This window comes from Oreochromis aureus, linkage group 3, assembly GCF_013358895.1.
Source record: "Oreochromis aureus strain Israel breed Guangdong linkage group 3, ZZ_aureus, whole genome shotgun sequence".
NCBI lineage: Eukaryota > Metazoa > Chordata > Actinopteri > Cichliformes > Cichlidae > Oreochromis > Oreochromis aureus.
The window spans coordinates 37,874,429-37,890,636 of record NC_052944.1 but is presented as its reverse complement, the minus strand read 5'-3'; the positions used below and the strand labels follow the sequence as shown (position 1 = coordinate 37,890,636).

At 39.2% G+C, this 16,208-nt stretch overlaps 2 protein-coding genes and 3 long non-coding RNA genes across 6 annotated transcripts in view; 4 read left to right on the top strand and 1 right to left on the bottom strand.

The window, feature by feature from the left end:
• The first annotated feature begins 2,157 nt into the window (after nt 1–2,157).
• LOC120439308 lies at nt 2,158–2,694 on the top strand. The gene is made up of 2 exons (XR_005612536.1): nt 2,158–2,242; nt 2,587–2,694. It is a non-coding gene; the product is annotated as an uncharacterized LOC120439308 (long non-coding RNA).
• Nucleotides 2,695–2,821: 127 nt separating this feature from the next.
• LOC120433700 (mucin-2-like) lies at nt 2,822–7,256 on the top strand. The gene is made up of 7 exons (XM_039600456.1): nt 2,822–3,613; nt 4,992–5,110; nt 5,199–5,321; nt 5,984–6,049; nt 6,172–6,260; nt 6,922–7,027; nt 7,224–7,256. Exons 1-7 carry the CDS (start codon nt 2,929–2,931, stop codon nt 7,254–7,256), a joined length of 1,221 nt encoding a protein of 406 aa, XP_039456390.1. The 5' UTR covers nt 2,822–2,928.
• Nucleotides 7,257–7,269: 13 nt separating this feature from the next.
• On the top strand, nt 7,270–7,894 carry LOC120439306. Its single transcript, XR_005612533.1, has 3 exons — nt 7,270–7,327; nt 7,474–7,535; nt 7,630–7,894. It is a non-coding gene; the product is annotated as an uncharacterized LOC120439306 (long non-coding RNA).
• Nucleotides 7,895–9,697: 1,803 nt separating this feature from the next.
• Nucleotides 9,698–11,520, top strand: LOC120439301. Its single transcript, XM_039610152.1, has 2 exons — nt 9,698–10,443; nt 10,816–11,520. Exons 1-2 carry the CDS (start codon nt 9,730–9,732, stop codon nt 11,128–11,130), a joined length of 1,029 nt encoding a protein of 342 aa, XP_039466086.1. The 5' UTR covers nt 9,698–9,729; the 3' UTR covers nt 11,131–11,520.
• Nucleotides 11,521–11,525: 5 nt separating this feature from the next.
• The window catches only part of LOC116316775, a 32,388-nt gene continuing 27,705 nt past the window's right edge, over nt 11,526–16,208 (bottom strand). For both annotated transcript variants that reach the window (XR_005612532.1, XR_005612531.1), the window contains exon 8: nt 11,526–12,202. This is a non-coding gene — a long non-coding RNA (uncharacterized LOC116316775). The remainder of the gene's footprint in view (nt 12,203–16,208) is intronic.

Below are 16,208 nucleotides of genomic sequence, written 5' to 3'. Positions count from 1 at the left end.
CAATTTGTTTTCGAAAATAACAAACACCACAAGAGAATGGAACCAGACGAGTACAAGATTTTGGTTGCATATAAACTGAAAGGCGAGTATCCAGCGCTTTTCACGAAGAAAGAGAAGTTTCTTCTCCGAAGAAAAGCTGCTATTTACGACATTGAAGGTAATAACAGCAACTTCGTAGCGTTTATAAATGTCATCAATACATATATATTAACACATATACAAAGGCATAATGTGTAGTCTTAATTTGCACTAACCGATTTAATTAGCTTGACCTTTCTTTGACCTAGTTAACCCCGGTTAATAGGCACATGGGCGTTTATTAAAGTAAAAGTTTTAAGGTTTGCTATTAAGAAGACAGCGTTAACTAAGAACTGTTTTTGTCCTTTTATAGCTTAACTACAATATATTACGTCGTAATTACTTTTGGAGTGGTATGTGCCACACCCTTTTACGCAGGTGTACCCACTGTTATGTCTTTATGTCTTTAAATTACATATGTGGAAAATTACGGACAGCAGGAAATTTGGAATTAAACTACTTTGAATTGATATTTGTACAAAAGATAACTCCATGATATCTGAAGGCCATTAGTTATAATGACTTTACACATCCATCACTTTGTTTAGTATCACTAATACAGTCTTGTGAGTGGCATAATCTTTTTGGCTTCTGAAGTAGTCATACTGTCATAACTATAGAGAACCAGTCCAATAGTCACCCCCAAATTATATCACATACATAATTGATTCATTACATTGAAGATGTATTGTCATGACTTTTACCACATATAGACCTGTCATGGTTTAAACAGCTATAATAAACTTTTCTATTTTCTTGTTTATGTTTAGGGGAGCAGCTGTTTTACTGGCGCTACAAAGGCACAGACAAAACCATAAAGACAACGGTAGTCTGTGGGGCTGATGAGGCAAACACAATTTTTTCAGATTTTCATGCCAGTCCTACTGGGGCCCATTGCGGGCAAACAAAAACAAGAGAAGCCATTTCAAAGCGGTTCTACTGGCCAGGGATGTCAGTGGACATCAATAATTGGGTGGGTACTCCAAAACAAACTCTATGTAATTCGACTACAGCTAATTTATTTTAAGAGGAACACAGCAATGTTTCTGTATCTCTCATAATAAGTTATGTAAACCTTGATCATCAACTCTTGTGTTTCTTATTGAATTGCTTTTATTTTTGATTAGGTTTCCCAATGTGCACTTTGCCAGGCAAGTGCTGCAACAATTAAAAAACCAGCGGAATACATTCCGATAAAGGTTAGTCATCGACCACAGCAAATAATCACATTTAATCACACAATGTTTTCATTGCTTAGAAACCTACTGATTATATACTTGAAAAAATTATAAAAGTAGACTAGCATTCTGTGTAATTTCAGTATTATTAACTTAACTATGATTTTGTTTTTAGGTCTCTCAGCCATTTGAACTGGTTGGGATGGACCTTATTGGAAAACTTACTGAAACCAACAATGGACATCAATACATATGTGTTTTTATTGATTATTTTACAAAATGGCCACAAGCATACCCTTTAAAGTCAAAATCAGCCGGGGAAGTGACAAACTGTCTCATAAAATTTGTCCACCAGTTCGAAGCCCCCAAAAGGATTCTTACTGACCAAGGCAAAGAATTTGTCAATTCTGTAAGTACTTTAGTCTTTGGCAAAAATATGTGAACTCATATTTGAATAATTTTTGGAAAATGGTTAATTTTCTGGTCTTTATAAATCTGTTTTTGAGATATTAGTATGACAGCTGTTTATTTAAATTCTTATTGTAATGTGCTTATAGTCAGTGTATATAACTTTCTTTTGCAGCTCAACAAAAGGGTTTATGGATTGTTAAAAATTAAAAGAAGCCTCTGCTCCCCTATCACCCACAAACAAATGGGCTGGTGGAGAAAATGAATGGCACCATCCAGAGGTAAATTCTTGGAGTACATGTTATACATTTATGGGGTTCCTTCAACCAAAACATGAATGCATGACATTAAACTATTAAAAATGTAAATGATCTTTCATATGAATGTCTTCTATGTGCTTTCATTGTCAGAGCCCTGTGTAAAGTCGTTGGCGACCAACCAGAAATGTGGGATGAGTATCTGGATGCTGTAATGTTTGGACTCAGAACTAAAAACAAGTGACCACCAAATACTCACCTTATTACCTAATGTTTGGCAGAGAGGCTCGCTATCCTTCCGAAATCCCAGAAGAGTTCATGGTATGTCTTTCTGTCTGTGACAAACTACACGGAAATCCCACACAACGAAACTTTTTTTAGTTTTTGAGGCACAGGCAGATCAGTTTCAATGGATGCTATGTCACCGCCATAAAAGCACTACACCACTGAATATTTTTATGGATTGTTCAAACCCTCAATAACAGTTTTCTTCATGTCCAATCAATCCCAAGATACACTGAAGCTTTGCCAGAAATACATTGTGTCTTAAAACCTTACCAAAGACACTTAATGTAAATTTTCACTGTATTTCTCAGTTCTTTTATGTATTATCTGTGTATCTTACACAAATTATAGTAATGATAGACATGTCTTTTGATTCAAAGGTTGATGAGAGTGTGGAAGACATTGTGGGGCAGGAGGAGCTGTCGGAAGACATTCAAAAGCATCAAAAGCTGTTGGAACTGGTGAAGGACAATGTGGTCAAAGCTCAGGAAAAACAAAGGGCAAAATAAAAATGATGACGAGAGATGTCGTCTTCAAAGTTGGTGACAAAGTTTTAAGAGCTAACATAAGAAGTCAGCAGAGGAAAGGGGAAAACTTGAAGCAAACTTTTAGGCCCTTACATTATTACAGCAATCCAAGGTAAAAGTGCAGATCTTCAGGATTCCAATGGGACAATCATTCCAAAAGTAAATATTGACCAACTAAAGTTAAGCAAAGACAGCATGCCAAGAGTGCCACACCGGGGTTCAAAGAAAACAGCAGCCACATTACCAACAGCACAACCAGGTCCAGCAGCACCACAAGCTGCAGCAGCACCAGCATCTGCTCTAGCTTCACAGGCTACAGCAGCACCAGTGGCGGTAGCACCACCACCACCTCCTCCTAGAGCTACACAGCCTACAGCACCAATGGCATCACTTACATCACTATCGGTTCAAACACAACATCCATCTCCAGTTCCACAAGGTATAGCAATAACGGTATCAGATCCAGAGTCAGGAGCAACAGCACAGAAAGAGAACGAACCAGCCACAAGTGCTACAGCACCAGAATATGCTACAGCTGTACAAACCGAATCCCAAACAGCAGCAGACCCAGCCTCAAAGACCATAACAGCAGACCAGGCCTCACAAACCACAACAGCAGACCCAGCCTCACAAACCACAACAGCAGACCAGGCCTCACAAACCACAACGGCAGCAGACCCATCCTCACAGACCACAGCTCCAAATGCTACAACCACACAAGCCTCAGCTCCACAGATTACAGCCCAGCAATCTACAGCACAAACCATGGAAGCAACAGTTCCACTTGTGACACCAGCCCCAGCAACAGCCACACAAGCTAGCCCTGCACCACCTCCAGCATCACCCTCTCAGAGATACACTGAACCTGTTGCAGAGAAATGTAAATAAATATAATATTTTTTATTTTTTAAAAAGGGACTTTTGTTCCTATGACAGTGTTTGTTTCAGTACTCTGTAGATCATGGCATAGCAAATTTTACACCTTTAAAAAGATTTTTTAGGTATATTTCCTAACAGAATATTTAAATTTAACAATATGTTAATGCTTTAAAAAAAAAACCTTCATGGGGCAAAACATTATAGAAAACTTGTAAAGGGATGTAAGCCACATGTGTAAAATTACACAAATGAAAAAGTGAGTCCTTCAAAACTGTGAATCTTTCTTTTGTTGTTGTGTAACCCAGAATGTTAATGATTGATATTGTACATCTGATGTACACTAAGAGTGAAAAGTTTGGACACACCTTCATTTTAATGTTGCTTCTTAATTTCCTTGTCTATTTTGTAGATTCATTGTTGATTAGAACTCGAGGCATCAAAACTATGAATGGACACATATGGAGCACTAACCCTAACACAAATGATGTAGTAAACCAAAAATATGAAAGAACCAAAAATATTTTTATATCTTAGATTCTTCAAATTAGCCACCCTTTGCTTTGATCACTGCTTTGCACACTCTAGGCCTTCTGTCAGTGAGCTTCATGGGGTAGTCACATAAGATGATTGTCACTGCATGAAAAGCATGAACACACAGAAAAACACTGAATGGGAAGGTGTGTCCCTAATTTTGACTAGTAGTGTATGTTCTTCATTTTCTTCTTTTCTGAAATTGCTGTCATATATGCTGTTAGTGACATAGAATGCCCACTACAAGCAGTATATTAATGTTGTGATGATGACTGCCTGCCAGCAATAGTTCGAAAAAGATCAAATACTCTTTAAGAAGCTGCTTTTAACAGCCCAGAAATTGACACTCTATTTTAAAGACAATAAAACTAGTTTTGGAGGAGAAAAATAACATTTTTCCAGAAATGGTTATGTAATAGTAAAGGCCACAGGTGCAAGCCTTGAGCCTGAGTATTTTAAAACATATTCATGTAGCTTCAACTAAACATAATTTTAAAAAATTGTTGTAATAGGTGTTTCTGCTGGAAAAAAAAAAAAAATTTGATAGGGGGCAAGAGCATTTCTATTGCTATGTATTTAAATTCCTTTTCTTTTATTAATATGAATTTATTTAAATTTCTTTAGAGGACATTGTAAGTGTAACTTTACCCCAAATAAAAGCAAATTTAAGTGCTCTTTTTTTCTACAAAATACAATGTTAAACCATGTGCCCATTTTATCAGCGTCTTAAAAGTATTTACCCTGAAACACGCCTTTTGTCAGAAAACTACATAAGAAATTATGCATTTTAAATTTTGATTTACATTTAGTCCTGATGACTTGTCTCTTTTTCTCATTACTTTTTGTAGATATAATGGATGCCTGGGCTGGAAAGAGTCCTCACGTTCTACTCTCCAAAATTGGTGCTTACAAATTATTCTACTGGGATATCCAACAAATTGGTCCGGACATGGAGTTGGAAAGTGAGGTACAGTGATCTTTACTGACAACAATGCAACTATCAGTGTTTTATTGCTTGACAACAGTTAAAAAATGTTTACATTTTGTATTCGCAGTCTATTAATGCATATCTTGCGATCATGGTGAGACAATGCAATCGCCATAATTCAGCCAAAGCAGCATTCATTGATTCATTTTCAATGACTGCCATTTGGAAGAGAAAAGCTCCAAGACTCAAGGTAGGTATCTCTAGAAAGAATCTTGTGTGTATTGTTTAAGTACCTCAGATCATATCCACATCCAGATTTAGATTGGATAACAGCTTATGGAGAAAGAACGAATTGAGACTGGGGTTAGTAGATGTGGATAGTTTATTAGACTTGCCAGTTCTCTTTTGTTCTCTGCTTGTCTGGTTTCCTCCTTTTTGTACACACTCCAATCAATGCTTGATTTGAGATTTGCAAACATTTGGGCTAATATCTCTTTTGAAATCATCAACACTGCTTCATCTCTTTAATAGGTACCTTTTTATTCTCAAGTGATTCATACGTCACTGTTAAAGAGGCTTAATAAAGCATTACACATTATTTTGCAGATGGCACAATGATCGCATTGAAAATGAGTGAAAATGAACTCCATGTCCAAAGAAAATCCTTAGAAAGAGCTTTATTAGTCTTGGAGGAAGTAATGTGCAAAACCACTTATAAAAATATAAGATAGTCCAGCTTCTTGCACAGTTTAAAGAAATGAGGATGAATCATGGCTGTCACAGAGTACTTTATAAGTGGATGATATATAATATATCATAAATTGCTTTAATAAAAAGGACTCTAAACAACATGTTATTGCATTTCTTTTTTATGTCTGAAGTTAATATTTTATTCTTTTGTTTCAATTTAAGATCAAACCCATGGAGCATGAAGTGATTCTGGGAATTGTAAATGAACATCATCACTGGACATTAGTGGTAAACAAAATAATTGCATTTACAATATTCATCAAATCAGTTTTATAAGAAAAATGCATGGCATGCAGATAATCTTAAGTCTTGAATTATTACATGTAATTCTCCACATAATTTTACTGTAGGTCATTTACCCACAAGAAAAGAAGTCGCTGTATCTTGATCCACTCGGAGAAACTAAACAAGGTATCCAAAATTGTTTGGAATCAACAAGGTAAGGATAACTGCTCAAATTTATTTCGACCCTTTATTAAACTCTTTGTTGCTTTTGTTATTTTTGTGTTTATTATGACAATTACAAGTATGATGTCAATCAAAAATAAATGGTACTCAGAATTAAAAACTAGCAGCAACAGGTTTAAATTTTTGTGTTCGTCTTCTGATATTGTGGTGTTATGGGTTAATTTTGCCTTTAAAGAGAAGTCTCCCCATGTTTCAATGTTTATTTGAGGACCTGATGTCTGTATGAGATGATGTTTTACATTAGAAAATATAGCACGGGGATATTAATGTTTAGTAGTTGCATAAAGTGTTGCGGAGGTTTAGCACTAAAACATCAGACAAATGTCTAAAATAATTCCACATAGGTTATACATGTGTGAATTTCATCTTTGCTTCTCCTCCACATCTCTTCAAAGTGTACTGTGTAAGTGATTGATTTCTATATCATGGGAGGAAACAGGAAAATAAAAGCACAAGTAATTGTCCACGAAAATGCGTTGTAGACTTTTAAAAGTAATGATTTTAACAAAACAGTGTGGTCAGTGTTCTTAACTTGATGTTCAACAGACACTTAAGCTCTCCATACTGTTCATCTTTTTGTGTCACCAAAATTTTAAAACATGTTATTTGTTTTTATTGTACTTGTCTTTCAGGGCATTCATGCGAAAAAAAGGATGCAACGTCTCAAGATGGACTTGTGACACAGTCAAACACCCAAAACAATTGGACGCTACCTCATGTGGAGTCTTTGCATTGAAAGTACGAGTCTTAACCGTAATACATACATATATACAACAATATTGGAAATGTTGTGTTGTAATAAATGTTAATGACAGGAAAAGGAATATAAGATAATTACACAAAAAAGAAAGAAATTGATTCACAGCAAACAAATTTCTATAAAATAACATTTACGATATTAGCCTATTTAGTCATCTTAGAATCTCTTTTTCAGTTTGCTGAAAAGATCTTGCAAAAGAGTCAATAGACTTTCCGTCTACAAAAAGGCCATAAACACACACAGGCTGCAAATTGCCACCACTCTCCTCCTAGAGACAGGTAACTCATTTTCCACAATTCAGTGTTCTGACATCATGAATATTTTCATCATGATAGCTGTAGAAACAAACCATATAGTTGTTTGAATGAAGTAATAAGTGCAGTAGGTAGTATACTCTGTGCTATTTTTTTCACTTTTAAAACAGATGACTTGACAAACATCTGTCTTTTCTGCGGCGAAGAAGAGCATGAAACTGACAACAAATGGGTAATGTCATCATGAAAGACTGCTAAATGTTATGATCAATTCCCATAAATGAAATTTTAACATTGGGATTTATAATTATTTATTTTTTTTACAGATTCAGTGTGAGATGTGTTTGCGGTGGTTCCACCAGCTCTGCGTGAAAAGCCCACCACCAGAAGACGTGTTTATTTGTTTCGCTTGTACATAGTTGACACTAAAGGTGCACAGCTAGTGTTCTTATGGCACACATTGTTGAGAACACACATATCGACATATATATATATGTAGATGTTAAATTAAGAAGTCTAAAAAAAGAAAATGGTCTCCAAAGTTACTGTAGTTATTAGTTATACTGTGATTTATTTTGTAAATAAACTCTTTCGTGATAGCAACGCCAATGTGCATTATTGATGGGGGGGGGGCACACATTTTGGCAGCCGAGGCCACACAGCCTGATAAATTTTGTATCCCTCCATAACTTTTGCTGTGAAGGAGAAATCGTCTCCAAAGTTACTGTACTTATTGGTTATACTGTGACTTATTTTGCAAATATACCCTTTGTGATAGCAAAGCCAATATGGATTACAGATAGGGGGCACACATTTTGGCAGCCGAGGCCACACAGCCTGATAAATTTTGTATCCCTCCATAACTTTTGCTGTGAAGGAGAAATCGTCTCCAAAGTTACTGTACTTATTGGTTATACTGTGACTTATTTTGCAAATATACCCTTTGTGATAGCAAAGCCAATATGGATTACAGATAGGGGGCACACATTTTGGCAGCCGAGGCCACACAGCCTGATAAATTTTGTATCCCTCCATAACTTTTGCTGTGAAGAAGAAATCCTCTCCAAAGTTACTGTACTTATTGGTTATACTGTGACTTATTTTGCAAATATACCCTTTGTGATAGCAAAGCCAATATGGATTACAGATAGGGGGGCACACATTTTGGCAGCCGAGGCCACACAGCCTGATAAATTTTGTACCCTCCATAACTTTTGCTGTGAAGAAGAAATCGTCTCCAAAGTTACTGTACTTATTGGTTATACTGTGACTTATTTTGCAAATATACCCTTTGTGATAGCAAAGCCAATATGGATTAAAGATAGGGGGGCACACATTTTGGCAGCCGAGGCCACACAGCCTGATAAATTTTGTACCCTCCATAACTTTTGCTGTGAAGAAGAAATCCTCTCCAAAGTTACTGTACTTATTGGTTATACTGTGACTTATTTTGCAAATATACCCTTTGTGATAGCAAAGCCAATATGGATTAAAGATAGGGGGGCACACATTTTGGCAGCCGATGCCACACAGCCTGATAAATTTTGTATCCCTCTATAACTTTTGCTGTGAAGGAGAAATCCTCTCCAAAGTTACTGTACTTATTGGTTATACTGTGACTTATTTTGCAAATATACCCTTTGTGATAGCAAAGCCAATATGGATTAAAGATAGGGGGGCACACATTTTGGCAGCCGATGCCACACAGCCTGATAAAATCTGTATCCCTCCATAACTTTTGCTGTGAAGAAACCCTCTCCAACGTTACTGTAGTTATTGGTTATACTGTGATTGATTTCGCAAATAAACTCCTTCGTGATAGCTTCGCTACAAAATGTAAACCGAGTGTAAATTCACCGGAGAGCGACGTGTTTCCATGATCGCGTCTGGTTTTACAGTATTATAGTATCAAAGTATTTTTCTAGACAAAGTATTCCCAGCAGGTTATTTCAGTGTACAGTTTAATGTAAATTGTCTTCCACACGGCACATTACAATGTCACGAAACTAATATTAAATTAATCGAGCCTGCCGTTTTCCAGCTTTTACTCTTTATTGCGTCGACTGCAGATCAGTGACAAGTAGCGTACAGAACGGAGCTGGGCAAGTGGCTCCTCCTACTTTGCGCGCTCTCGTGGATGGGGAAACAATTTTTGACGGGGGTAACTACTTTGGCACAACACCGGCTGAGGCATTCGCAACAACGCATTTACACATCTGTGATATAAGAATAATAAAAATAATAATAATAATAATAATAATAATAATAATAATAATAATAACAGTTGAGTCATATGTCTGAAACAGCAACTCGATTGACACCGCCCACCCACCGCGAATATAAAATGAAACAACGCGAGAATGTCAAATCGTCCACTATAAAAGTCAGCTCGCGGGATAACAGCGCACATTTCCACCCCGCGCAGGATGAGTCCTACATCTGTCCCCCTCACTTACAGTCTTCTTCTTCTTTTTATCGGCCGGGTGTCTGGGAAACTGATCCAGACCGCTGCAGGAGACGATGTTAGGTTTGCCCTCACAGAGGAGTGCAAGACGGGAAAAGGCACTCTGCATCATCAGCTGATGGATGGCACCGATCAGCTGGTCGCCTCTCTTGACGGTGTCTGGAAGCCGGGACCGGGTTACATTAACCGGGTGGCTCACAGCCCCGATTCTCTGATATTAAAGAGAGCAGATTTCAACGATCACGGCTATTACGAGTTTAACTGCAACTACAAAGAGAGGGGGGAGCTGGACGAGTTGCACGTTTTTCTGCCCTATAAAGTTGTCGCACCCCGGGATGATAATGTCACGCTGCCGTGTCGCTCCGTTACAGCCGGTCAGGCTGTGAAATCTGTGCGCTGGAGGAGAGACGGAGAGCTGGTGCTGGAGGTGAATCCTCGGTCGGAGCAAATCACCTACGGAGACGGCTATGATGAAAGCCGAGTGTCCATACCATCAGACTGGAACCAGCGAGGAGACCTGTCCCTCACCGTGAAGCGAGCTCAGCTCCGAGACGAGGGAGTGTATTACTGTGACGTGGAGAAGACAGAGAAACACCGCTCTGCTGTCCACCTGCACGTCTCCACACCATCACCACCACCACCGGGCAGCACCTCACAGCCTACAACCACACCTACGGTAAGAATTTGAGTAGTTTCACACGTCACTGTAAACCTTAATCGTCCACAGTTTAATCACTGCAGACTGACTGAAAGACTTTAAATAACGTGGCCATAAAGATAAGCACGAGGGGCCAAAGGCAACCGGTCCTGCCAGCAAAGAACAGTCAAAATTCAGACGCAGCGGTTCAGCAGGAACATGTGTTTACAGATGTGCAAAGAGAGGGTTGTGGTCTGTCCACCGCGGACTGACACACAGACTGCATATAAAGATCTCATCTTTATGTTGAGCTTTGCAGTGTAAAATGTTTTATTTTAACTTTCACTGAAAGCATTAAGTCAGTTAAAACTGCTAACTAATATTTCTGCTCTGTCTTCTTGTCCTCTGCAGCCATCAGAGTGCTCTGACTGGTCGTGGAGAACATTCTTCATAATGGCAGTTATATTTGTGATCGTTGACCTGCTTGTTTGGCTCGGCTGGTTTCTGAGGAACAGGATATTCAATGTGTGCACTCGAAGTTTTGGTGGAGGATCCTCAGAGCGGGAAGAAGAAATAAACTTGAAAAGTGTTACCATCAACAACGGTGATGCACATCTCTGGAACGGCACAGAGGGAGGAGAAGGGACTGAAGAGGGCAGAGAATCAGGAAGTGACCAACAACACATGCTAAAGTCCAACGGGAACCCTGACTTTACCCACCACTGATGAGTGAAACAACAACAACAGCTCATCCCTTTAAGTATCTGAACTCGCCACCTTTATGACGGTACCACTGTGCAACTCCACTTTCTCAGGTTTAGAAATCCTCCGTTTTCCTTCTGCTGAATCTGACTGCTGTTACAATGTTTGAGATTGTTTTTGTGTTTGTCTTCCAATCAATCAAGTAATGCCTGTAAATCATCTGCTTACATAATCAATGCATAATTTAGCTTCAAGATGGATAAATGAGATCTCTTCAATAACAAAGTTTGTATATTGTCCTGCCTGTTTGTACAGATTTACAGTCTTTACTGTGTTTACTTTGCTTTTTGTAAAACGCTCAGGGAAGCTGCTGTGTGCCAATAAAGTTTTGAGTGGATAATAAAGTGACCTGATGATGATTACAGTCATTCATGATTTTATTCATTTTGCACATTAAATGACTTCAAATGTTTGATGGAATAAATACTGAAAACCTTTGAACAGAGAACATCAAGATATCCTGACAAAACTGTTTCCAGTCAGAAAGGCTGCAGGTATTTGTGTGAAATAAAGACAGAGAGGGAAAAATTCATTCTAAAAGAACATTTGAATAAATAACAAGTGAGGAGAAAACAATGAAAAGATACAAAACATCAGCAATATACAGCTTGTAACAGAGCAAACAGGGATGTAAAAGTGACTTTATCAGTGCGTGGTTGTAAAGGTGTTAGGCCACACATGAAGCTGTCGGTGTCTCTGAGTCACCGTTCTCTCTTCTTTGCACTGGCAGCATCACATGATGTTGTTCATATTCCAATAAAATGATCAGATTTGCACAACAAATAAATACCAGAGTTTTTGTTCTACACAAAGACCTTCATTTATTTTGCTGCCTCCTCTCCACCCTGAGAAAGGCAGGACTCTGCTGACGTAGTAGGCGAGGCCCAGGGAGAGGAGGGCGATGACCACCATCAGCAGCAGGACCCTCCAGAAGTCATCGTCCTCCACAAACTCCTGCCAGGTGGTCCTGAAGCTGGACAGGACGCCCTCAGTGCTCTGCAGGGTCGGGTTCAGTAAGGAGCAGCTCTCCATCGCACTGAGACACACACACACACACACACACACACAGACTGTTGCAGAGCATTAACATTAAGACTCAGTTAAATAAGCTGAAAAGATAAAATCAGCACTAAGATCATTAAACAACAACAGAGATTATTTCAGTCCTAACTTCCTGAAAACTGTTCAAGGGTCTGAAGTGGTTTTGCAGTAAAGTGTTGCTGGTTTGTGCATGTAAATAAAAAACTGATTTTTCTCATTAACCATTTAAGAGGTGGCGGTGGGGCGTTCCTGTTTATGGGTTTGTTTGTTAGTCACTGTTCTCAGTGTTTACACATCAGTTTGTTAGTATTCATCATGCAAAACAACTTGTGTGCACAGATTAAAGGCAGAGGAAACACCACAGCTGACATGAAGACTTAACAGGCTGAGAGGTACATGGAGCCTAAAGTCAAGTTTCATTATCAGGAAGGCGACTCTGTGATATGGTAACATATGGAAACAGATCATCTTACTGGGTCATGTGTTCAGAGTTTCAGATGAGTCAACAATCAACAAATATTTAATGACTTTGTTGTGGACTTTCTCTCACTGCTTACACACTGAATGTGCCAAGTGTTCATAGATCTTGTGAAATATCACTGATCGTCTGCAGCACTGCTGTGTGTTTGTTGTATTTCTTATATATTCTATTGATCTCTATCAACAGTTCCTCTGATATTGTTTTGGACTGAAGTAGGTGTGAAAGGAGACGTGAAATCACTTTCAGTGTGAGAGCAAACAGAGACTGAAGCATGTCTGTTATATCTGACTGAGGTTTTATGAGCCAGCTAATGCAAAGAAAGCTCAGCTATGCTGGACTTGGTTTGTAGTTCAGTCCTTATGGTAGTAGTACTAACTACATGTGGAGTCGAGACACTCTGTGAACATCAGGAAATAAGAAACTATAAGCTGTGCTGAATCAGGATCTGCCTGCATGAAACACTCAAGAACAGAATCTCTCACAGTTTTATGGCCGTATAACATGTGTACACACTAGAGCAGTGTGTGGCAGCAAACACTGTCAGATTCAACTGACTCAGCACATAATGCACTGAGAGATCAGTACAGTCTATCCTCTAACAGATGTCACAGGGGGACAGCACTTTCTATTTCGAAGCTGAGTATTTCACAGACATGTGAAGACATTTTATTTCATTTTATTAAACTAATTATTCTCCTTCAATCACTCACTTCTGCTCTGTCACACCTACCACAACAATCCTCCCACCACTCCCAGTTAAACATCAAATGAATATAATCCTCTACAGTCCAAACTAACCAGTCCATCAGATATATTTACTCTTATACCTGACAGCTGTCATTCCCAGTGCAAATCTAAGCACCTTTATCACAGCCACCTCCACCTCAGCCTCCCATCAGCAGATACAGCTCATCTCACAGTTACTGTGTGACACCTGTTATCTCTATCTGAGCTTTAAGGTTTTGTCCCAGCAGCTGATGAAAGGATGATCTCTACACCAACATTAGACAGATGGAGCTACAGCCTCACACAATCAGCCACAATCAGCCAACAATATGTGGTCAGAGAGGCTTGATTAGGTGCTGACAGACCAATAAATAAAATATTCTGCAGTTTGTGTCTGCTTTGCTCCCTCAGGTCCTGAAGATGAATCTGACTGGATAAATGTGAGTTTGTGTCTGCGGCTGAAGCTCAGAGGACTCGTTCAGAGCAGCAGAGACAGTAAATCTTAGAGCTGCTTATCTACAGGATGTGCTTCTATTGACTCAGATTATCACTCAGACAAAACAATACTTTGATTTCAATACATTACACAGTCATTACCCTGCATTTAGTAAGATGTAAGCACAGGAATGAACCCTGGTCCTCCTCTCTTGCATGTCAGTAGTAAGTAGTGCTAAAATGAATATCATTGTTACACAGAGCGTCCACATGTGCACACACAGGCCTGTGATAGTCAAAGTGTCAGTGTGCTGGCAGGTACAGGAGAATCTGTAGGTGGCACAAATCCCCTGAGGTAAAAGTTGTAGAACAGCTGATCAGCCCTGAAACAGCTGAATCACCAGCAAACACAATCTATTCCACCTTCAATGCATGAACGCATGTCCTTTTTTTTGTTGTTGTCCAAATTCTTACAGTTTTTCAAACTCTGTGTTTGAAAATGTAAATGCAATGATTTGGAAATCTCATAAAGTCACAACACAGAGACTGACTCATCTTGGATCTCTCTGCTCCTGTGCAGTAAGTACAGTTAATAAATGTCAGGGAGTCTGTCTGCCTGCTGAGGCTCAGTGCACTCGTGCAGGTCAGTCCACATCTCTCCAAGTGTCACTCAGCCTGTCAACAAGGTGCAGCCAGTCCACAGCTCTCAGTGGGAAACGCTGTGCTGATGGACGTTAATGTTGCCGATCAGCAAAGATCAAAGTCTAGAGGCAGGAATCAGCAGACAGCACACGATAGGATCCTATCACCATACTTCACTCATGATAGTATATTATTGCATTGTTGAAACATTTTGTGATATTCTGACTTTTGCAATAAAACAAACTGTGATTCATCACTTTGTTTCTGCAAATTATGTCCTCAAAGTTAAACTTTGTCAACATCAGTTTCATCCAGTCAGATCAACTATTTCTTTGCACCAAAATGAGACGATCAAACACACCAACACTGTCACCAAATCCTGACATAATTGTTGCCACGAGACAGTCAATATGATATCAGTCTGTGATTGACTAGGATCAGTTTGCAATCTATTTCTGATGATACAGCAATGAATGCTGATAAACTGTCAAAGCCAGTGAGACTGAGCCATTAGCTTACCTTAAAGTTGTTGTGGGTCTTTACCCTGTAATATAAAGTGCTTTGCCTACCATCAATGTATTTCCCCCAAACCTATTGGCAATAACTCTAACTTTAAACAAAGACATAGCAGATGTGCCACTTCTGTGACCTTTGAACTTAATGTGTGTGTGGAGTGGCTCATCAGTGACTCTATAAAATATCTTACAGTCACTGGGCTACAAGGATCCACTGGATTCATCATCATATGAGAGAAACCAGGAGCATATATATTTCTGACTGTCAGATTATTCAATACTATGATTGATTTTTATGTGTTTTAAAAAGAGAGCGAAGTGTGACCATAAAAAATAAGGTCTTTGGTAAATCCTGATGGCTGATGAAAAAACACCACAGTAAGGGTAGGATGGTGCTGTAGTTAAACATTTCACACTGACAGAGAGGAGAGTTGCAGTGATTTAACCCACTTCAAACCAAAGTGGGCTGTTTGTGGCCCTCTCTGCTCTACAGCTTCCCCTCAGCAGGTTTTCATAGACCAATAAATGACTGTGTAAACAGCTGGTGCTGGTTAATGTGGTACTAACCATGAATTTAACTACTTTACTCAATGGCACCACCCTCCTTTCTCTCTCACACACACACACACTGGAGAATGTGTTTGAGCGGGGTTGTAATTACAGTCAGCTGGAGTTTTGCCAAATGTCACATTAAACACCAAAGCGGTGAGCGTCACAGGCACTGTGAAATTGAAACCAGCAGTGGCTTTCTATCTTTTCTAGTTTTTAATCAGCCACAATTCATCCAACTGTAGGTGATGATGTAACATTTCCCCTCTCGCAGGAATGCAGTCGACACCTTCAAGACAACATCTGGTCACCTGATCGCCTCTCTCACTGGAAGGCAGGAGCAGATTATCAGGACCAGCTGATTTAATGCAAAGATCAAGGACGTTAAAAGTGTGAGTGTGACAACAAGAAGGAAGAAGAAAGTATACCAACTGCATTTAAGCAGATTCACTCTTCACCATAAACCTTCATCTTTCACTCAGGACAGTTCTCTGTTGTATGCATTTGTCTCTGAAGCAGCTGCACCTCAGGGTCAGCACGAGGTGTTTATTACTGTGACGTGGACAAGGCGCAGAAACATGCTCTCCCCTCTGCCTGCAAGCCCTCACACCACACTCACCACCAGGCAGATCACCTCAGCCTACAACCACAGC

Coding starts and splice junctions, on each gene's coding strand:
- LOC120433700 (XM_039600456.1), top strand. CDS start 2,929: ATGCCAAGAGTGCCACACCGGGGTTCAAAGAAAACAGCAGCCACATTA. Junction 5,111..5,198: donor ACATGGAGTTGGAAAGTGAG/GTACAGTGATCT, acceptor TTGTATTCGCAG/TCTATTAATGCATATCTTGC. Junction 5,322..5,983: donor GAAAAGCTCCAAGACTCAAG/GTAGGTATCTCT, acceptor TTTCAATTTAAG/ATCAAACCCATGGAGCATGA.
- LOC120439301 (XM_039610152.1), top strand. CDS start 9,730: ATGAGTCCTACATCTGTCCCCCTCACTTACAGTCTTCTTCTTCTTTTT. Junction 10,444..10,815: donor AGCCTACAACCACACCTACG/GTAAGAATTTGA, acceptor TGTCCTCTGCAG/CCATCAGAGTGCTCTGACTG.